We start from the raw sequence: 23460 nt of genomic DNA on the forward strand, positions 1-23460 counted from the left end.
CTGTAAGTCCTGCTGCTGGGCCAGAGAAGCCTGCAGCAACTCACTCTGGGAGAGGCAAACTTGTTTGGGAAGCTCGGGCCTGCGGTTGGCCTGGGGCTGAAACTGCAACTCCACAAAGCCAGAGCTAGAGCTGACATCTAAGGCAGAAAAGGGTGGGGGAGAAAAGAGACCCTGGTAAATGAAGCAACCGTAAAACTGCAGGAGTGGCCACGATCAGGTTATCAAAAGGACGCCTCTGTTACTGACAGTGTAGGGGCCATTCCACATTCTTCAGAAAGGGACCAGGCACGCAGGATCCTGGCTGGTGGCAAGGGCAGGGGCCACAAAGGGGGTGGGACGCAGGAGGCTGCTGGAAGGGCAGGCTGCCCCTCCAGGTGGATGAAACACTCCTTAAATCCAGACAGCATTGACATAGCTCCCTCCCTGCTCAATGGTCCTAGTATTTGCTCTGACTAAGGGGACCCTGCTCTGCCTGATAATTGTGGCTCCTAGAAACTGGGGAGCCCAGTGACTAACATAGCCCAGTTAGGGCAGGCCATCTCTACCCACCTGAGCATGTAAGTTTATTTTCTGAATCTTTTTTAGATCAAGAAAACTGTCCAGCCAGGCACAGGGGCTCACACCTGTAATCCCAGCACTTTAGGAGGCTGAGGCAGGAGGATCACTTGAGCCCAGGAAAGCGAGACCTTATCTCTATAAAAAAAATTTAAAAATTAGCTGGGTGTGGTGATGTGCACCTATAGCCTCAGCTTCTTGGGAGGCTGAGGTTGGAGGATGGCTTGAGCCCAGGAGTTCAAGGTTACAGTGAGTTATGGTTGCGCCACTGCACTGTAGCCTGGGTGACAGAGGGAGACCCTGTCTCTAAAAATTTTTTTTTAATTTGAAAAAAGGACAATAAAATTATCCAAATAATGTAGTATTCTATACCTTGCACAGGAAACTCTTACCTTGCATTGACCTGAATTCCAGGGATAATTAAGGAGTGAAAAGGAAGAGAATGTCAGCTGACAAAATTATTCAGCTTGGCCATCTATACGGCTGTGGAAAAACAGCTCAATCTCTACTCAATTCGGAGTTTAGGGAGTCTTTCAGCCATTGCACTCAATCAGCCATCTACTCACACAAAGAAAGGCTCAGTAATGGTTCGTTTGACCCCAACAACCCTGTCTTGCCCTGCCACAGCCCACTCAGCTAACATCTCTGGGAAGGAAATCAATGACAATGTCCTTTCTGTAGGGCCTCCCCAGAGTCCGCCAACTGTCCAGCCCTATCAGGCCACAATGGATCCCAACATGTCCACCCTGAACAGCAGGGAGGGACCACAGCTGCCCACAGCCACCCAGGCTTCATTCACAGCAGCAGATGTGTCCTTGCCCAGTGGAGTGAAGCATGTTTTCTTCCCAAGCAAACTGGGTGTCTGACCCTCTCTACCTGAGGAAAGGTTTCTGAATTAATGGGAGGTCATGTGGGCTAACATGTTACCACTCAGGTACTAGGCTGCAGGAGAATGCGATGAGAAAAGCCAGCTGTTTTACGTTTGTTGTGAACAGACCACCAAGTTTCTGATCCAAGGCAAGGAACACCTTTTTTTTTTTCTTTTTTTTAAATTTATGCTTCTCTATCCAAAATATATTCTCACATCCAAGAGATCAAGGAAAATTAAGAGCCTCAGGAGAAAGGGTAATATTTGGGTACAGAAATCTGGTTTGGTACATTGGGTAAAAGTTAGGCAAATAAATAGTCGTTGCCCATTTTCTTCCTTTCTTCTGAAACTAGGGCCTGTGGACACTGTTTGGGCATTGAATAACACATTCTGTGTGGTGGGTGAGGACAGAGGATGATTTAAATCCACAAGAGGGAGGGACTTGGAGGTCTCAAAGATTGGTGTCCCTACTGGGAACCAGGACTTCCAACCCAAAGGAAACTTCTTGATGCTAGGAGCCCAGGCTTCTCAGGCAGCACCAGCCAACGGTTACCACGTGGCTTTAGAGTGGAGAGCTTTCAATGAACATTTGTTCACTCACCATTGTCTCGTGCCTGGAATGACCTTTGTTTGCCACATGAAAATATGTTCCTAGGAAGTCCTACAGGGTAAGTTTTATGTGGCTAAGGGAAGGAGCTTAAATAAGGCTCTGCTCTTCTTGAGTTACTGGGCCCATTGGCTGGCTGCATTCCCTGGAGGGGAGCCAGGGGTCTTAAAGTCTGTTTAACCTTTCCATTTTACAAAGGTGAACCCAAGGCCCAGAGAGGTTAGATGATTTTCCCCAAGTTGCACAGCTAGCTGTTCAAGTCCCTTAAAGTAAATGAGCTACAGTATGTGTGTTCTTTGCAATCCATAGTGATCTGCATAGATGTTTATTATTACTACAGCTGCTGGTGCCACCTAGAAACATTGCACCCCAACTGCAAAACCAACTAGCACGAGTTAGAGATTCCCATTTTCCCAATCCCACCCCCCACACCAAATAGTACCAGAACAATCAGGTTCTGCTATTGCTACAGTTCTGACCACGCTCCATGCCCTATGTCTTTCACAGGCACCCCACAACTGTGGTTTATTCATTTATTGCATGAATTTTCCATAAATTCCATCCCAGATTTTTCTCCAGTTGACAAAGATGGTATCCATCTACTTTTGTCTCACAGTAAATACTTCCTTAGAAGAACTCCTCTTGGGCCGGGCACCGTGGCTCACGCCTGTAATCCCAGCACTTTGGGAGGCTGAGGTGGGTGGATCACGAGGTCAGGAGTTTGAGACCAGCCTGGCCAACACGGTGAAACCCCGTCTCTACTAAAAATACAAAAATTAGCTGGGAGTGGAGGTGCACGCCTGTAATTCCAGCTACTTGGGAGGCTGAGGCAGGAGAATCACTTGTAGCCAGGAGGCGGAGTTGGCAGTGAGCTGAGATCTCACCATTGCACTCCAGCCTGGGCAACAGGGTGAGATTCCGTCTCAAAATAAGAAGAGGAAGAGGAAGAGGAAGAAGAAGAAGAAGAAGAAGAGGCCGGGCGCGGTGGCTCAAGCCTGTAATCCCAGCACTTTGGGAGGCCGAGACGGGCGGATCACTAGGTCAGGAGATCGAGACCATCCTGGCTAACACGGTGAAACCCCGTCTCTACTAAAAAATACAAAAAACTAGCCGGGCGAGGTGGCGGGCGCCTGTAGTCCCAGCTACTCAGGAGGCTGAGACAGGAGAATGGCCCGAACCCGGGAGGCGGAGCTTGCAGTGAGCTGAGATCCGGCCACTGCACTCCAGCCTGGGCGACAGAGCGAGACTCCGTCTCAAAAAAAAAAAAAAAAAAAAAAAAGAAGAAGAAGAAGAAGAACTCCTCTCTGTTTTTGAGTCAGAACTGATATCCTGTGGCTAATCTCTAGAAATGTGTCATATTTAAAATGGGTAAAGATTATGTATAGAATTTATGTTGCCCTTTTCCCTTTCCTTCCTTCCAATTTTAGTGTCCGTAGACATCTTTTGGGCTCACAGACCAAAATGCCTACCTTTCTGGATTAATAAAGAGGAGGCCCCATTACGTATTCCAGTTAAGTTACACAGGTGAGTGACAAGCCCAGGTCGGTTCCTGAGTTCTTATCCGGAGTTGCGTTCTTCCGTCCCTTTACTGGGAGCGTTCTCCTGCCGGGGCTTGGACATTTCCAAGGGAAGTGAAAATCCGCAAAGCCGCCCCCACTTCGTAAGGGACTGTGCCTGGAGGGTCGTCGATTTATAGAAATTGAAATCAGCTCCTTGCTTTCCAACTCTTCTTGGCCTTGCCACCGTGATTGGTTTTGTTTTCTTTGCGTTTTTAACGAATTAGTAAGTAAAATATTAGTTGTTCACCCTGAAATCTGCCCTAAGCACTTCCGTACCCCCTGAAGCTCGCTGGGTGCGCCCCGGGCTGTCCCTTCCCTGAGCAGCAGGGCCTAGAGTCAATGTGCGATGATTGCTGTACAAGCTGGGGTCCACGCGGCCGGGGCTTCTCTCCCGCCTCGGGCGCACAAGAGGCCAGAAAGCGGAAAGTGGCTCTGCCAGGCCAAGGCAGAGAGAAACCCAGAGCATATCGTTATTTGAGCCAAGAGCAAGCTGCCGGAGAGAACTGCCCTGCCAGGCCGCCACAGGTGATTTGCCCACGCGAGCCACGGCCTCTGCGCAGAGCTCCTCCCGAAGGCGAGAGTCAGAGCCACCCGCGGGTTTGGTCCGGGTTCTTCCCAGCCGGGCGCCCACACCCCGCGTCCTGCGCTAGCCTTCGCGGCTGCTTATGCTCAGGTGTTTCGGAAGAGGCGCCGCCGCGCAGCTCCAGCACCTTCTAAAGGGACAGACTCAGCATCTGCCCCCATCTGCATCGCTTCCCGCAGGAATAAACCATTTTCCGGACAAGCTTTGAACTGTTGAAATGTAACTGTGTAATTGGAGACAACAGGGTCGTCTCTGGGAGGTTCTGAGCTCATCTACGCTCATGCGGGGAACCCAGCCCTGGTGGGATCTGTGCATCTCACATGAGCTCCTTTACATAAAGAACACAGACTCTGCATTTGGGGCCTCGTTTATCTAAGCTTGGGGTTTACCCCCAGCCTTGGGACAGGGTGCCTGACTACAGTGGGTTATTCTGAGTCTTAGGCCCCGCCTGTGGTATTTGGATCCTGGGTCAGAAAATCCTCTTCACCAAGCAGCAAGTTAATGTGTATGTCAGGAAATCCCCAGGTTACCCTGGCTAGAGAGAGGCAGGTGTCTGGCCCAGGCCTAGGACCCCACCATTGCTGCAGGGTCCCAAAAAATAGGAGCGAGCCATGGAAATTTCTTCATGGTGTGCACCCGGTTCTCCTACACCCAGAGACGGTGTCTAGCTACAAGCCCCGGGACGCTGGTAGCACAGCCCGCTTTCCTGGCACCTGCCCCACTACCAGCTTCTCTTTTCTTCAGCCTTACCACAGCAGGAAACACTGTGAGATGGAAACGGGAAAAGGGCTTCCTTGCCTAAAATTCCTAGTGCTCCAGGCATGATTTATTTCTATGGAAAATCAGCCCCAGAACCAAGGGTGCAGCCACGCAGCTCTTTATGGAAAGGTTTCCTTGCTGCTGTTGTTGTTGTTGCTGCTGCTGCTGCTGCTAACCCTGGACACCGTTGGTGACTAATGGAAGCTCTTGTCTTCAAAAGGGCCACCTCTGGCCTTCGCCTGTTACCTTGTCTTTGTTGGGGAGACCATGGGTGTTTCGTTTCTCCTCTGCCAACAGAAGCCTAAGTAGTATTTGTTGGGGCTCTTTACACCTTCCGTGTGTGGGGGGTGGTGGGAGTGTGGGCGGGGGGTAGAATGTGGTGGGCTCCTCCGCAGGATGCTAATGTACTTTCCCCCAGTGGACAGTCTGGCTGCTAGTGCAGGAGGCTGCCCAGCCTAATACGGGTCTGAAACTCCAGGGGTGACAAGCAAAGATTTCTAGGGGCACTTCCCTCCGTTTAATGGACACTGCAATCTCGCTTCATTCTGGGGTCCAAATACCCAGCGCTGCTCAATGAGTGTTATTCTTTTAATAATTGATGGGTTCCCGGGGCAGTCGAGCCAACTCCCAAAGGCCGACCTCCGGGAGAGATCTTCAGGCCCGTCCAGCAGGGACGCCCCCTGGCCCCCCGCCTTTTAGGAGCGATGGCTGCAGCTATTCCGTCCGTCCCCACGGGGCGCCTTCCCAACGCCAGCCCTTCGGAGGGCTCTCCCCGGCCCACCGCCTCCCTCCCGCGGCTTCCCCGGCTCCCCACGCCGGACCGAGGCCAGCGTTTGACTTTCCTGGCTCCCAGTCTGCTCCCCTAGTGCCCAAGAGCGAGAACACCGCTTCCGCTCACATGTAAAGGTCGGGTGCAGCAAATGAAGTGGGAAAAGAGAAAACAAACAGACAAACCGCTGTGGCATAAAAGATTCCTTTTCCGTCCGTTTTGCTTTGCAGTTCGGGCTTAGCAGGAGAGGGTTGGGGAGAACTGGATAAACGCTTTGGAATCCACAAAGGCCGGTGGTGTCGGGGGCCGCAAAGGGAGTGAAGAATTGAAGCAGTGAGCTGGATAAATCCGGGGCAAAGCACTAAACAATATGGATATTTCGGCAACGCGTGCGCGTGTGGGTGGGTGGACAAAAGGACTCATTACTCGTATGATTGCCTCAATTCTCCACTTCCTTTGTGCACGTGTATGAACGCTGTTCCAGGCCCGAGTCCGCCTCCCGCCCAGGACGCACAGCTCCGGGCCGTGGCCCCCACGCGTCCGGTTGTGCCTCCCTGGTCCCTGGCCCGCGCGGCAGCTACAGCTTGGCGGGGTCGGCGCGGAGGAGGTCGGCCAGGCGCAGGCTGCCGATCTTCTTCACCTCGCCCAGAGCGGTGCGCAGCTCCTGCGCGGACGGGCAGAGCAGACGGCGCGCCAGCTCACGCGACACCGCCGCCCGGTCGCTGAAGCGCGCGGCCAGCACGAAGGGGAAGCCGAAGCGCGCGCGGTACTGCGCATTGAGCTCCGCCAGCCGGAGCCGCTCGTCCGCGCCCAGGCTCGTCAGGCCCGCGGCGCTCTGTTCCCGCTGCGACTCGGCCGTGAGCGTGCCCCGCCGCAGCTCGCTGCCCGCCAGGTCCGGGTGGCAGCGCAGGATGCCCTCCTGGCCTGCGGAGAAGCACAGACACAGGCGGGAGCGGGTCACCGAGCCCGCTCCGCACCGCGCACTCGAAGGGGCGCGTAGGCCGAGCCCGGCCCCCCTGCCCCGCCCCGCCCCAAAGAAGGCTGCGGGAGGGTGAAGTAGAGTCCCCAGGCAGTGATGTCCTGGCGGCGCAGGGACGTCCTTGGCGCGCCCCTCTAACAAGTCCTGGACCTTGCGCCTCTCGGTCCTCACCACATTCGGTCGGGACCAGGATCCAGGGGCGGGGCGGGAAGTGACACGTTTGTCTTTTGAGACCTTGGGTCAAGAAGAGCGGAGGAGAGAGAGGGCGGCCGCTGAGGCTCGGAATTTACGACTAGGTCGGGAGGGAGCAGAGACGCGATAAGGAGCCTGAGTTTTTCCTAGCTTTCAAAGTCCTTTGCTCTCAGGGGGGGCTTTGATGTCTAAAGGGGCCGGACGCAAAGGCCTGAAGACTTCCTGCAAAAGCTCTGGAATGGGTTTCGTTCTGCTCCAAAGGAGAACGGACAGGGGCGGGGTGCATCCATAGGGACAACATCCACGGGGCTCGGCAAATAAAAGCCCTGGATTTTGTGACCCTACGTGTGAGTTCTGGGTTTCTGGAATCAGGCATCCAAAGAGCCTTGCAGATGATCAACTGCAAAGAAACCCACCTCTAGCCAGAGTTCCACAGCCCTTTGAATGAAAGTGGCTTTCCTCTATTTAGGAAATTGCACCCACCCATCCCCCACCGGCCCGGGGCTTATTCCCCTTCTCCGACAGTAGATTCCAGAGGCCCCAGAGAACAGCGTTTACTTGAAGGAAAGCTTTGCATAATCTCCTAGGCCTAAAATTGAAAAACTCTGGCGAGTTACCTGCGATTTTCAGTCCCAGGGATTTCCCGGAGTTAGCGCTGGGCAATCATCTTGCTCAGCGCTCTAAAGTGAAAATCAGAATCCTCGGGGCGAGGCAAGATTCCAGATATGGTGAGCAGGGCGCCACGATTTGTAAAATGCGGGTGACGCCTAACTTGCTGAAAAGTTGTGAGGCTTAGAGACAATTCATTCACTTAAAACACATTGCCTAATACCTAGTAAACAGAAGCAGTCATTATTAGTCGTAGTAAACCCAGTGGAACTGGACTGAGGCGCCTCAGGAAGTACCTGTCTCTGGATCCCAGTAAAGCGGTTGTCCGGCTCCGGCGCCGGGAATAGACGTGGGATCTGTTGGAAAAGGCGCGCATGTAAAACACCATTCAATGAATTTTATCTCAAAGGAGCTGAAAATTAAACCCCCTGTAAGGTAGACGTCCTCTTTCTTAAACTTATTGTTTCTGTGTAATAAAAAGATGATTGATACTGCACCATTTAACTCAGGAACTAATTTCTCCCTGAAAGACACGGAGAACCGGGGGTAACATCCCCATGTAAGGGATGATTCAGTGAAGGCTCAAAAAGAACTAGTGACCTGCCTAGGGTCACTCACCGCACTGCACCTGGACCCTCTACTCCCAATCACAGGCGTTTTCAGGGCACGGCTGCCCCTGCAAGGTTAAGGAAAGTTCAAAACGAAAGTCATGTCACCAATAATCCCATCCCTGTAACACCACTGTTTGTGTGTGTGTGTGTGTGTGTGTGTGTGTGTGTGTGTGTTTTCAAGACAGCTCTGTCACCCAGGATGGAGCGAAGTGGGGCGATCTCGGCTCACTGCAACCTCTGCCTCCCGGGTTCAAGCGATCCTCCCGACTCGGCCTCCTAAAGTGCTGGAATTACAGGTGTGAGCCACCGAGCCGGCCTAACAGCACTGTGGTAGAGCCCTTCTCGTGGGTGTCCTGCCCCTCGGGCACTGCAAACAGGGACGGGTCTTTCCCGCTTCCCGCGTCCAGCCCCGTCCGGGTAGTGCGAAAATAAGAGAGTTAAATTCCCCACCTGGGGGAGCAGCCCCAGCCCTGGGCCCGGGGTTGGTCGTGCCACGCGTCCACTTGCCCGGCCTGGGGAACCGAGCTCAGCTCCCGCCCGGATCCCCTCCGCGCTCAACCAGGCCCAGGACCGCAACCTGCCTGGGCTGCGGAGGAGGGAACGATGCGAGTCTTGGGCGGCTGGACCTTCCGCGCCTGCTCCTCAAGTGTTCAGAGTTTCAGAGCAGCCGCTAGGTCCCCCGTCCAGTCAAGGGACTTCCATCCTCCCCAAGCTGCAAGGGAGGTGGTCACTGGAGGGAGGCCGGGGGAGGTGGTTGCTGGTGAGAGGCCTGGGCACGGGGTCTGTCCTCTTGCCGCCCCCACCAGGCTCCCCGCGCAGGCCGCGCAGCAGAGGGAGGCGGCGGCGTCCCGCCAACCGTGCGCACGCCTGGACCCCTTCTTGCCCTTTGGTGCCCTCGCATCTCGCTTCTCACTGTCTAGAGTTTGTCTCCCGCTTGGAAAGGCCCCCCGGGGTTAATGTTTGCCTAGAACTGAGCATGAATTTTCCACACTTGCAGCGGCGAGAAGAGAAAAGACACAGATAAACTAACAGAGCAAAGGGCAGAAGAAAAGAGACTAAAAAGGAGAAACTGGAATTTACTCTGTCTCTCAGCCGTCTCTCTCTCTCTCTCTCTCTCTCTCTCTCTCTCTCTGTCTCTCTCTCTTTCTCTGTCGTTCAGCTGCGCCTAACAAGAAAAAGGTGTGAGGAATCAGGTAGAGGATGGTAGCTCAGAAGAAACACAGCCTACCTCACCTGGCCAGATATCCCATCTTCATTGCCCCAAACGACTGGACCCTTGAGTAAGTACATCGGGAATGGTGCCTACTGTGCCCACTGCCCTGCAGCAAGGACCCAGTTCCCTGCCAGTGCCAGCATGCTATCCCTAAGCTGTGCCCATGAGCCCCAGTGGGAGACTGGAGACTGGGAGAGTAGGTGCCATCTCCCTGCCTCCAGTCCTCAGTGTCCCCCACCTGGAAGCCCAGGCGCTGGCCAGGCCGGTCAGACAGCCCATGGTTCACAGGGAATCTAAGTGTTGCCCATTCTTCAGTCTTTCTTGAAATTCTGGGCTTACCTCCTAAGCCATTGGCGTGTCACGTCTATAGATGTAGGTGTGAATGTGTGTTATTTGCTGGGACCACAGGACCTGAAATTTTGCACCTAGAATAATTCCTAGCACAGAGCAGACACTCATTATTCAATGGAGAGGAACAGGGTAAGCAACTGTGGCCATGGAAGCCCAGAATCCCATAACAGTCCAACTGCCTCCTGGTCCACACCCAGTGGTGTCTGGGTATGTTCTTATCCCTGGTACAATGGACAATCTGTTCTTCCTATGGAAGGCCAGCCCCTCCATTTGTGTTCTTGAAGCTGGCTCTCCTTTCTTGTCAAAGACTTTGCTTCTGCAATTTCAAATACCTATTTCTGCATTCCCACACTGCTTACCCTTATCAATGTGCAAACATGCCTTAGAATCACCCATCCCATAAACAATATTAACATTCTCTCTTGATTCCCTGTTTCCCTCTTGTTTCTCCCTATTTCTCTGCTCCTCCTTACAGAAAAGACCTTAAAGGAGTTATCTCCTGGCCTCTCCACTTCCTCACCTCCATTTCCAGGCTCACGCTGTCAAGCTTCGAGCCGCTGTACCAGCTGATCTGTACTCATTAAGGACATCTTGCCTGAGCCCAAAGACCAATGCCTGACCTCTTCTTTCTCAGCCTCTCCAGACCATGTCACCTGGTTGGCCCTCTCTCCTTAAAAAATGACCATAAATGGCCGGGTGCAGTGGCTCACACCTGGCATCCCAGCACTTTGGGAGGCCGAGGCAGGTGGATCATGAGGTCAGGAGTTTGAGACCAGCCTGCCCAACATGGTGAAACCTCGTCTCTGCTGCAAATACAAAAATTAGCTGTGTGTAGTTGCACGCGCCTGTAATCCCAGCTACTCAAGGCAGGAAAACTGCTTGAACCTGGGAGGCGGAGGTTACAGTGAGCCGAGATCACGCCACTGCACTCCAACCTGGGTGACAGAGCAAGATTCTGTCTCAAAAAAAAATGACTACCACTTACCTTCAGAGACACCCTTTGCCTACTTTCATCTTGCTCTGCCAAAGAGTTCACTAGCACAGAAGTACCACAGGACTCAGTACCCACATCTCGTCCCTTCGCTATTTACACCAATGTACTTGCTAAGTGCCCTCAACCAGTCCTATGGTTTGAAATGTCATCCATTCTTTGATGACAGCCAGATATAGTTTAACTCTCAGTGTTTCACCAAGCTTCTCTGTTTTGATGCAACTGAGCAGTCAGCATTTTCATCTGGATGATTTTTGGGTACCTCAGACTCAGCAAGCTCTTTCCTCCATCCTGTCTTCTCAACTTTAAGTCTTCCTCCACTCAGAAAATGGCACCACAAGCCACCCAGTGGCTCAGACTGAAAACAGGAGTGACCATTCAGTTTTGTTTCTGATCTGCCTTCCGCCATCAAATCCATTTTTTTAAAAATCCTGTTGACTCTAACTGTAAGCCCTATTCTGAGAATCCAGTTGCATCTCTCCATCTCTGCTGCTCCAACCACAGTCCAAGCAACCTCATCTCTTACTCTTACTACTGCAGCGGCCCCTCGACCTGGCCCCCTGCATCTGACATAGCCCCCACATCACCATCCTAAAGCATAAACCCCAGTGACCCACTGCAAATGGAGAAGCAAGTTCCTTATTAGACCTAAGCAGCTTTACATGATCGGGCCCTTGCTGCCTCTTCCTCACATCCTTCCACTCCTTACTATTTTCCAACTACCTTGATCTTTCTGTGCCCCAAAAATGTCAAGTTCATCCTGGTCTCAGGTTCCTTTGCCTTTTTTTGTTTTTGAGCCCGAGTCTCATCCTGTCACCCAGGCTGGAGTGCAGTGGTGTGATCTCGGTTCACTGCAACCTCCATCCTCCAGGTTCAAGTGATTCTCCTGACTCAGTCTCCAGAGTAGCGAGGATTACAGGTGTGCGCTACCACGCCCAGCTAATTTTGTATTTTTAGTAGAGATTGGGTTTCACCATGTTGGCCAGGCTGGTCTCAAACTCCTGACCTCAAGTGATCCACCTGCCTCATCCTCCCAAAGTGCTGGGATTACAGGCATGAGCCACCGTACCCTTTTACGTTCCTTTTCTAAGATTGGCCTCATCCTAGATTTCATTTACTTATTTCTCATCGTTCGGTCTTAAATTTTAACCTCCTAAGAAAGACCTCCGTTATTACATATTTTCTGCCATATTGCGTATATTTTTTCTGAGAATTTCTAGAACCTGAAATAATGGTATTTTTCATGTTAATTCTGTCTCTCTTCACTAGAATGTAAGCTCATTTAAGGCAAGGACTTGTCTTGGTCACTACTCTATTCCCAGTGCCCACGACAATCCCTGGGGCACAGTGGGCACTCAATGAGTATTTTTTGACCAACACAGTACTTTTGGTAAGGAGTGTTTTTTTTTTTTTTGACTGAATAAACAAACATATTTTAATAGCTTGATCTAAAACCTTCATAGCCTGTATTATAAGGAACTTATTAGTATCCAACACCATTCATTCCACAAAAATGTTGTTTAATAAGCATAAAGTAATAAATTGTGGCATTACTATAATTCTGAAAGGCACAGAGATGTACATTTTTTTTTTCTTTTGAGACAGGGTCTTGCTCTGTCATCCAGGCTGGTGTGCAGTGGTGCAATCATGGCTCACTGTGGCCTCAACCTTCTGGTCTCAAGCGATCCTCCAACCTCAGACTCCCAAAGTGCTGGGATTACAGGTGTGAGTCACCATAGCCAGCGGAAATGCACAGTTAATTAACTCTTATGAAAGTTGTATTGCTCTTTAATTTTATAACACAAATCCGTCCTGAATTTGTTCAGGTTAGTGCATGTGTGTTTCAACTTTCTTCCCTTTACTAGTTGTCAGTTCTCTTTCCTGGAAAACCTTTGCCTCATCTTTAATCTATAGGAACTGAGTGGCTGGAGAAGGTACTTTACCCAATAGCACTGGAGCTCAATATTAATCCTGGACTGCCACCTACTGGCCAATAATCATCATAGCAGAACCTAAATGGACTCAACCTTAGTCTAGAAACCCAATTTTGTTTTCTGTTAATGGTGGAGGTTTTTCTTCAGTCACCAAAACAAATACATGACTAGGTAGACCACTGTAACTTGAACGTCTCTCTAAGGTACCTTAGTTTTAGGATTCAAAGAATCTATTTCACCCAGTTTGTTTCTTACTATCCAAAGGGTAAAGCTAGACTGTAATAAATCCCATTTTAAGGCTGGGTGTGGTGGCTCACGCCTGTAATCCCAGCACTTTGGGAGGCTGAGGTGGGTGGATCATAAGGTCAGGAGATCGAGACCATCCTGGCTAACAAGGTGAAACCCCATCTCTAGTAAAAATACAAAAATTAGCCGGGCCTGGTGGTGTGTGCCTGTAGTCCCAGCTACTAGGGAGGCTGAGGCAGGAGAATCGCTTGAACCCGGGAGGCAGAGGTTGTAGTGAGCTGAGATTGTGCCACTGCACTGAAGCGTGGATGACAGAGCGAGACTCCTTCTCAAAAAAACAAATGAACAAACAAACAAAAAACCCATTTTATTGGATTTTTTTGATAAATAAAAATTATATGTATTTATGGTGTGCAATTTGATGTTTTCCATATATGTATACATTGTGAAATGATGAAGTCAAGCTTTCTAATATATCTATCGCCTCACATATTTATCATTTTTTGGTAGTAAGAACATTTAAAATCTACTCTCTTGAAGGTGGGGCAAGGTGGCTCACATCTGTAACCCCAGCACTTTGGGAGGCCAAGGTGGGTAGATCACTTGAGGTCAGGAATTTGAGACCAGCCTGGCCAACATGATGAAACCCTATCTCTACTAAAAATAGAAAAGTTAGCTTGGCATGGTGGCGGGTGCCTGTAATCCCACCTACTAGGGAGGCTAAGGCGGGAGAATCGCTTGAACCCGGGAGGGTGAGGATACAGTGAGCCAAGATGGTGCCACTGCACTCTAGCCTGGGTGACAGAGTGAGACTCTGCCTCAATTAAAAAAAAAATTTTTTTTAAAGCCTACTCTCTTGGCAATTTCCAAGTATAAAAAGATTATTATTGACTATAGTCACCATGCTGTGAAATAGATCATTTTATTTGATTATTTAAACAATAAAACATGGGGCCTAGAACATCAAGCATTTATGTTAATCAAATACATTAGTGGATAAATGAATGAAAACCCTAAAAACTGTTTCTAGACTTTGTTTCTCATTGTCTGGAAAAAGCCTTCAAAACTTGTTGGGTTGACTCCCAGTTCTGCCACTTTCTTCACAAGCTGTTGGGTTGACCCTCAGGGTTATTAGAATTCCAGTCCTGCCACTTTCTAGTAGTGTGTCCTTGCTCAAGTTACTTAATCTCTGTGTGCCTCAGTCTTCCCATCGGTAAAACTGGGGGCAATAATAATACTATTCCTTATTTTATAGGGACATTAGAGGATTAAATGAGTCAGCAAGTGCAAAGTTTTCGGAAAAGTGCCTGAAACACACCAGGAGTAAAAGTTCAATACATTTTAGCTATTTGTTGTTGTTATTGTCACTATTGATAACATCACTTATCTACTGTCACTGAGATGTTAAGATGAGGAGTTGCCGCCAGACAGCATTGAGGCCCCCAGCTGCCCCAGACAAGTGCAGAACTGAGAGGCAGCCTTCACCACAGGGAGCTCCTCCTCAGAACCGTGTCTACTGCAGACGCCAACAACCGTCCAGGGGGCCCAAACCCCCTCCAGCCATTTTGTCCACTGACCTACCACTAAAGTCACCCAGTTAAAATGTGTGGGGAAGAGGGGAATGCCAGAATCCCCATTTTTCAACATCACCTTGGAAATGTCATGCATTCATTCAGCAAACCTTGATTAAGTCCCAATATCCGGTTCAGTCTGTGATCTGGGATTCTGACACTAGCCAGGAGACAGAGGTTTCATCAAGTCACGGGGGCATCAAAACAAGCCTCGGGAGTGGGGTAGCCCACGTTCAGTGCTGTCCACACACCACTGTGCTCAGGGCCCTGACTGGATTGACCCGTAGCTAGAATCTCTGGCCAGACGGGTTGTGGGGAGTGTTGGTGAGAAATAAGATGAAAATGGAGAAATTTTTATGTTTTTATCAAAGTTCTGGACACAGAGTAATAAAGCCCCCAAAATGTGTGTTAAATAACTAGCCAAACCCAAGAATAATAGATTTAAATTATTCACGCAATCCTAGCTTTCTCTCTTAACACATTCCCTCCTCAGCCTCACCACTCCTTTGGGTATTAAGATAATCAAAGGATTTGTCTCTTTTTTTTTTTTCTTGAAAAGAAATTACTTTCCTGGGAGGCTGTCATTTTGCCTCCTCTATTCTGTCTTCCCGTCAGACACTGGGAGGGTGGGCTCCGGGGCTGCCTGCTCCTTCCAGCCTGCCCTGCAGGAGTTCAGCTGGGAGGCTGTGGTCCCTTCACTCATCAGGCTGGGGGACTGGGCTGTCCCTGTGAGTCAAGGGTCAGAAGGCTCCAGTGATGGCCCCCAGTGGCGGAGCTGAAGTCCTCAGCTGTGGAGAGGCCCCCAGAAGAGGGTGAGTGTCCACATGGTCCCGACATTCCTGTCCGTTTGATTTTACAACATCCTCTGCTCTTCCTAGATGAGCCTCAAATGAATTAAAAGGAGCTCCTCATTTTGGAGACGTCTTTGGGACAGTCAGAAGCCATCTGGCTGTCAAAGCCCATGCTGATAGGCAGCAGTGTCTGTTGGCTTCCTTTGGGAGAAGAGAGCAGGGGCTCTCCTTCCCCACCCAGACATCCACAGAGGCCTCTCTGCCCCTGGCCACTCCTTTGGCACATTTCAGGTTTCTCCACAGAGCATCCAGGACAGCCCCTGAGGCAGCCTGGTCTCTGTGAAGCTGCGTGTGTCATTTGGAGTCACCCCCTCTTCTCCTTACCCCACACCCAGAAGTGCCTCATTTTCTCTCTCTCTCCACAGAAGAAATCAGTAACTTCTTTCCCTTTCTCCAGAGAGATGCCTTCAGATTCTCCTCCTTCCCTCCATCCCTCAGGGAGGCGCTGATCTGAATGAATTCACTCTCCTCGGCCATCCAGGCCAAACTGGCCCTTTCTGGTACAAAAGTCAGCCGATTGCCCTTTCCCCTGGGCCCTGGAGATAGTCTGTATCCAGCTGTCCTCTCTGTCACATACAGGACATTCCCAAGCCAGATGGGGTGGCTGAGAGGGTGGGCCCTCAGCCTGGCCTTTAGCCTCTGAATCACTCTGATGTCTTTTGCCAGGTTCCTCCTTGTCACCTCAAAGCTCTAATATTTAACAGCCACTTACCTTAGCCAACGCATTCTTCCAGTCCATGTCTGACCTAAACCACGCAAGTGCTTTACTCTCACGGACTAGACCTGAGGAAACTTACTGAACCTTCCAAAGGAAAGAGCTCAATAAACACATCAAGTATAAGGAATTATACTAAAATATCTAGAGAGATAGAGAGAGAGAGAGATTTTTTTTTTTTTTTTTTTTTTTTTTTTTTTTTTTTTTTTGAGACGGAGTCTCGCTCTATCCCCAGGCTGGAGTGCAGTGGCCGGATCTCAGCTCACTGCAAGCTCCGCCTCCCGGGTTCACGCCATTCTCCTGCCTCAGCCTCCCGAGTAGCTGCGACTACAGGCACCCGCCACCATACCCGGCTAATTTTTTGTATTTTAGTAGACGGGGTTTCACCGTGTTAACCAGGATGGTCTCCATCTCCTGACCTCGTGATCTGCCCGCCTCAGCCTCCCAAAGTGCTGGGATTACAGGCGTGAACCACTGCGCCTCGCCAATAGATAGATTTTTTAAAACAATTTTTGTGGGTTTTTTTTTTTTGTTTTTTTGTTTTGTTTTTTGAGACAGTCTTGCTCTGTTGCCAGGCTGGAGTGCAGTGGCGAAATTTTGGCTTACTGCAACCTCCACTTCCCGGGCTCAAGCGATTCCCCTGCCTCAGCCTCCCAAGTAGCTGGGACTACAGGTGCATGCCACCGAAGCTGGCTAATTTTTTGTATTTTGGTAGAGATGGGGTTTCACCATATTGGCCAGGATGGTCTCCATCTCCTGACCTTGTGATCCACCCACCTTGGCCTCCCAAAGTGCTGGGATTACAGGCGTGAGCCACCATGCCTGGCTAAAAACAATTTTTGCAGTGACAGATCTCATCATGTTGCCTAGACTGGTCTCAAATTCCTGGGCTCAAGTGATCCTCCCATCTCAGCCTCCCAAAATGCTGGCATTACAGGAGTGAGCCACCATGCCTGGCCAATATCTAAAAATATTTTAATAAGCATATTTGAAATTCCTTTGCAGAGAGTGTCTGATACTGAAGCCTTACCTGACTGTGGAAGGGCATCAATAAAGGCAAAAAAGTGCTTCTTTAAATCTTCCAAATCAGAGAATGGTCGCTGGGACCAAACAGCAGCTGCAATCAGAGGACATCTTTCAATGACATTCCCAAACACATCCACAAATTCTCCAAAGTCCATGGAGTTGACCTTCTCAATGTCCATTGCTTGTATTCCCGCTGGAGACAGCGGGACGTCCAGCTCCCCTCTCGGTGAGTGAGTGACACTGTCTCTGCTCACTCGGTTATATTTGCTGAACACAAGAGCTTGCTTTTTACGCAACACCACCTTCATGTGTTTTAAATGCCCTTGGGAGAAGCAGATCCAGAATACTTGTGTAATGAACAAGCACAGGCTTAAGGTTCTAATCCAGGGAGCAGAGATCTCTGCACGGTCAACGTTTCCAACCAAACCATTCTCAAAGGCAGCAGGGGCCATATTTCACTCTAAGCCAGATCTGCTTTTCATGTTGTTAGGCTTTTTTTTTTCTTTTTTTTTTGACGGTGTCTAGCTCTGTCACCCAGGCTGGAGCACAGTGGCGCAATCTCAGCTCACTACAATCTCCACCCCCTGGGTTCAAGCGATTCGCCTGTCTCAGTCTCCTGAGTAGTAGTAGGAGAGGTGAGGGGAGAAGTTTGTCAATGGGTACAAAGTTTCCATTAGACAGTAGGGATAAGCTCTGGTGTTCTGTTGTACAACTATTAACTATAGTTAATAATAACATATTGTATATTCCAAAATGGTGAAAACAGAGGGTTTTAAATGTTCTCACCACAAATAAATAATAAATATTTGAGGCTGGGCGTGTTGGCTCACACCTGTAATCCTAGCACTTTGGGAGGCTGAGGCAAGTGGATCACCTGAGGTCAGGAGTTCGAGACCAGCCTGGCCAACATGGTGAAACCTCGTCTCTACTAAAAGTACAAAAATTAGCTGGGTGTGATGGCACGCACTGTAATCCCAGCTACTCAGGAGACTGAGGCCATGAGAACTGCTTGAACCTGGGAGGTGGAGGTTGTAGTGAACAGAGATCGCGCCACTGCACTCCATCCTGGGCGAAAGAACAAGACTCCATCTCAAATAATAATAATAAATAAATAAATATTTAAGGCGATGGATGTGCTAATTACCCTGACTTCTTCATTCCACAGTGTTTACGTGTATTGAAACATCGCATTGCACCCCCTAAGTATATATAATTATTATTTGTCAATTTAAAATAAAACTTTAAAAAAGCAACTGAATATACTGAAGAAATGAATTGAAGCTATCTGCATAGAGGGTTGTTTTCCTTCAAATCAACTGATTGGCTTTTTCTTTCATTCTGCTACTTAAAATCTGCCTTTCCAGGGGCAGGCAGGATGTAGCTGTGAAGTCAGGCCTGGGGCCTGAGGTCAGTGTTTTAAAGTAGCGCGAGGGCGCCAGCTGCTGGCAAGATTACTGCAAAGTCCTGGTGGAAAGGGCTGTCCTCGCACAGCAACAGCCTGTGTAGGAATAGCAAGTTGTATTCCTCCTCGGTGTTAAAAATAGGTAGTTATGTCAGGGACAAAACTTGACCCACACTGAAATAGAATCTGTGGTAAGAATTGGGTCTAATAAAGAGTTTATTTTAATTTCTCCTTAAGAGGTTGTGAAGTGCCATCATTCCACAGAGAATGTTACCTTTTAAATATCAGATTTGACACATACGAAAGAAACGTTCCGAAGCACAGCAACAGCCAGGCACGGTGGCTCACACCTGTAAACCCAGCACTTTTGGAAACCGAGGCAGGTGGATCGCTTGAGCCCTGGAGTTCAAGACCAGCCTAGGCAACACGACAAGACCTCAAAAATTTAGCCAGGTGTGGTGGCACATGCCTATAGTCCCAGCTACTCAGGAGGCTGAGGTGGGAGGATGGCTTGAGCCCCAGAGTTTGAGGCTGCAATGAGCTACGATTGCACCACTGCACTCCAGCCTGTGCAACAGACGGAGACCCTGTCTCAAAAATAAATAAATAATAAAATAAATAAAATCACACCTCCAGCCAAACTGTCAACACAAAACACTACTCACATGTTATTAGTGTGAGAATAGTGTAATTGTACTCTCATATAGTACATCAGCAAAACAAAAAAAAACTTCAGCTCTGTGTTAATACCATACATGAATCCTAAAAGCATAATGTTGATCTACTTTTAAGAATGCAGGATCTCTCACATCTGTAATCCTAGCACTTTGGGAGGCCAAGGTGGGCCGATCACAAGGAAAGGAGTTTGAGACCAGCCTGACCAACATGTGGTGAAACCCCATCTCTACTGGGTTGGGTTTTTAAAGTTTTATTTTAAAGTGACAAGTAATAATACAAAAATTAGCCTGGCACGGTGGCAGGTGCCTGTAATCCCAGCTACTTGGGAGGCTGAGGCAGGAGAATCACTTGAACTTGAGGGCGGAGTTTGCAGTGAGCTGAGACTGCGCCACTGCACTCTAGCCTGGGCAACAGAGTGAGACTCTGTCTCAAAAAAAAAGGAATGCAGGATCTGGAAGTTCACATAATACCATTTTTATAAAGCTCACAGACAAGAGAATATTCACTTTCAAAGAAATCAAATCCTTTGGTGACTTTCATACTGCACACTGCAATGAGTGTGCTCCATTGGTGATGTCAGGTATAAACGTATTTTTTTGGTAATCAGAGAAGTCATACTAAAAATGTGCACGTGGCTGGGCATGGTGGCTCACACCTGTAATCCAAGCACTTTGGGAGGCCAAGGAGGGTAGATCACTTGAGGTCAAGAGTTCGAGACCAGCCTGGCCAACGTAGCGAAACCCCCATCTCCACTAAAAATATAAAAATTAGCCTGATATGGTGGCACACACCTGTAATCCAAGCTACTCAGGAGGCTGAAGCATGAGAATCGCCTGAACCCGGGAGGTGGAGGCTGCAGTGAGCCGAGATCATACCGCTGCACTCCAGCCTGGGCGACAGAGCCAGACTCTGTCTAAAAGGGAGTGCATGTGTCCTGAGCGAAATCAGTTTGGCAGAAGGGAAAGGAAGGCATTTCTACAAGTGTTAGCTCACATTTATTTTCCTCCCTATCATCACCAGCAAGCATTTTGTAACAAGCAGTTCAAGCAGACTTACCAAATGCTTGTGACTCTACTCCCTCCTCAGATCCTGTCCAGATAATAGAAGAATATAGAAATGAAAATAAATTAGTGTAGCACTAAAGCTAGAAAGACCATTAGCAGACCAAACCAGAGAGGACATTCTAGAGAAGGTAAACCAGGCCGGGCACGGTGACTCACGCCTGTGATTCCAGCACTTTGGGAGGCTGAGGCAGGAGGATCACTTGAGCCCAGGAGTTTGGGACTGGCCTGGATAACATACTGAGACCCCATCTTCACTAAAAATGAAAAAATTCACTGGGCTTGGTGGTGCCCACCTGCAGTCCCAACTACTCAGGAGGCTGGGGTGGGAGGATCACTTGGGCCCAGAAGGTCAAGGTTGCAGTGAGCCGAGATTGCCCCACTGCACTCCAGCCTGGGAGGCAGAGTGAGACTCTGTCTTTAAACAAACAAACAAACAAACAAAAAGGTAAAGCAGATGAAACTTCAATTCTGTCAAGGAATCTGTGAGTCAGCACAAGTGGACCCAACCCAAGATTCTCAAATTGTAAGCAACAGAGGCAGACCTGGGCTCATGACATCAGAAGAGGATTTACTAAAATGACACTGGGTGGCTCAGAGGAAGCCTGGAGACGAGGCTTGGGAAAAGAAGAGAGACCATAACAGCTCCCAGGATCTAGAAAGCGGGAACTGCTTGCCACTCTTCAAGACTGGAACTGTATGAATAAGCTCCAACTCTTTTTTGTCGTTGCCTGAATCTAGGCAAGGTATAAAGTTCCAGAACAAGAAAGGAAGTTGATTAGCCTTGGGTGGGTCAAGGACCCTCCTTGGCTAGAAGGCAAAGCTACCTGTGTAAAGTCCCAACAAACTGCGTTGCACTAGGGAGAAGTAATATCCCAAATTACAGCGCTGCTGCTGTGAAATGGGAATTGATACTGGATGGCTGACAAAACACGTAAGCACTGAAATAAGGGTCTTCAAAAATAATAAATATGGATCTGGTGCGGTAGCTCATGCCTGTAATCCCAGCACTTGAGGAGGCTGAGGTGGGAGGATTGCTTGAGGCCGGGAGTTTGAGATCAGCCTAGGCAACATGGTGAGACCTTGTCTCTACCAATAGTCAAAATTAATAATAATAACAAATACAACAAAAAATTAAAATAGAACTACCTTATGATCCAGCAATCTCATGTCTGAAGATTTACCCAAAAGAATTGAAAGCAGGGTATTTTTTCTTTTCTTTTTTTTTTTTTGAGACGGAGTCTTGCTCTGTCACCCAGGCTGGAGTGCAGTGGCACGATCTCAGCTCACTACAAGCTCCACCTCACAGGTTCATGCTATTCTCCTGCCTCAGCCTCCTGAGTAGCTGGGACTACAGGAGCCTACCACCACACCCGGCTAATTTTTTGTATTTTTAGTGGAGGCGGGGTTTCACCGTGTTAGCCTGGATGGTCTCGATCTCCTGACCTCGTGATCCGCCCGTCTCGGCCTCCCAAAGTGCTGGGATTACAGGTGTGAGCCACCATGCCCGGTTCTTTTCTTTTTTGAGATGGAGTCTCACCCTGTCTCCAAGGCTGGGGAGCAGTGGCGCCATCTCGGCTCACTGCAACTTCTACCTCATGGGTTCAAGCGATTCTTGTGCCTCAGCTTCCCAAGTAGGTGGGACTACAAGTGTCCGGCACCAGGCCTGGTTAGTTTTTTGTATTTTCAGTAGAGATGGGGTTTGACCATGTTAGCCAGGCTGGTCTTGAACTCCTGATCTCAGGTGATCCACTCACTTCAGTCTCCCAAAGTGCAGGGATTACAGTCGTGAGTCTCTGCACCCATCTTAAAGCAAGATCTTGAAGAGATATTTGCACACCATGTTCATAGAGGCATATTCATAATAACCCGGAGGGGGAAACAGCCCAAATGCTGATGGAAGGATGGATGGATAAATCAAATGTGGGAAATACATACAATGGAATCATATTCAGCCTCAGAAAGGAAGGAAATTCTGACACTCGTGTAACATGGATGAACCTTGAGGACATTATGCTAAGTGCAATAAGCCAGACATGAAAGAACAAGTATTATATGATTCTATTTATAGGAGGTCCCTAAAGCAGTCAAACTCAGAAACAGAGAGTCGAGTGGCGGTTGCCAGGGACCAGGGGACGGGGGAATGAGAAGTTAGTATTTAAAGGGTCGAGAATTTCAGATTGGCAAGACGGAAAGAGCTCTGGAGATCTGTTTCACAACAGTGTGACTTAACATGATTCCATTTACACTTAAAAATTGTTAGAGTGGTACATTTTATGTTTTTTTAAATCACAATAAAAAATAAAGACAGGTATGAGAAAGAGAGACAAAATGAGAATCACAAAAAGCTAAGAAATAAAAATAAAGAAATACAGAAAATCACATAATAGAACCCAACAGTCATCTCAAGGTAAGTGTTAACAGGAGATTGGAGATGGCAAGTTATTAGCTCAAGTTTCAATTTCCTCGGAAAAAATTGGTATAAGTTTAGAACCTTCTTCATAAGGTACTTATGAAGATTAAATGAGATAACACACATGTAGGTCCCTGCACAACGCCTAGCACATAACAAGGGCTTCACGGATATGCATATTGGGCAAATATTGACACATTGTAAAGAACAAAAGGCATGTCTGACAATATAGCCAGTGTATTTCATCTACACAAAAAACAAAGATTTGTGTGTGTGTATGTAACTACGTGTGTGCAGTGTATCTATCTATCTATCTATCTATCTATCTATCTATCTACCTATATAGCTGTTGTTGTTGTTTGTTCATTTGTTTGTTTGAGATGGAGTTTTGCTCTTGTTGCCCAGGCTGGAGTGCAATGGCTCCATCTCAGCTCACCACAATCTCTACCTCCCGGTTTCAAGCGATTCTCCTGCCTCAGCCTCCCGAGTAGCTGGAATTTACAGGCATGCACCACCATGCCCGGCTAATTTTGTATTTTTAGTAGAGATGGGGTTTCTCCATGTTAGTCAGGCAGGTCTCCAACTCCCGACCTCAGGTAATCCGTCCACCTCGGCCTCCCAAAGTGCTGGGATTAGAGGCGTGAGCCACCGTGCCCGGTCGTGTAAATATATTTGACAAGAAGATGGGGGAAATGTACCTCAAACGTTTTTATTTTTTCAGAGACAGGGTCTCACTCTGTAGCCCAGGCTGGAGTGCAATGGTGTGATCATGGCTCACCACAGCCTTGAACTCCTTTCAGCCATCCTCCCACCAGAGCCTCCCTTGTAGCTGAGACTACGGATACACACCACCACGTCTAGCTAGTTTTTAATTTTTTTATTATTTTTGTAGAGATGGGGTCTCTCACCACATTGCC

At 48.8% G+C, this 23460-nt stretch overlaps 1 protein-coding gene across 1 annotated transcript; it reads right to left on the bottom strand.

Moving 5' to 3' along the window:
• Positions 1-6277: 6277 nt before the first annotated feature.
• URAD (ureidoimidazoline (2-oxo-4-hydroxy-4-carboxy-5-) decarboxylase) lies at positions 6278-17168 on the bottom strand. Its single transcript, NM_001194734.2, is given in 2 exon segments — positions 6278-6624; positions 16994-17168. Coding segments are annotated over 2 exon segments (522 nt in total).
• Positions 17169-23460: the final 6292 nt, after the last annotated feature.

The sequence above is a fragment of the Macaca mulatta genome, chromosome 17 (assembly GCF_049350105.2).
Source record: "Macaca mulatta isolate MMU2019108-1 chromosome 17, T2T-MMU8v2.0, whole genome shotgun sequence".
NCBI lineage: Eukaryota > Metazoa > Chordata > Mammalia > Primates > Cercopithecidae > Macaca > Macaca mulatta.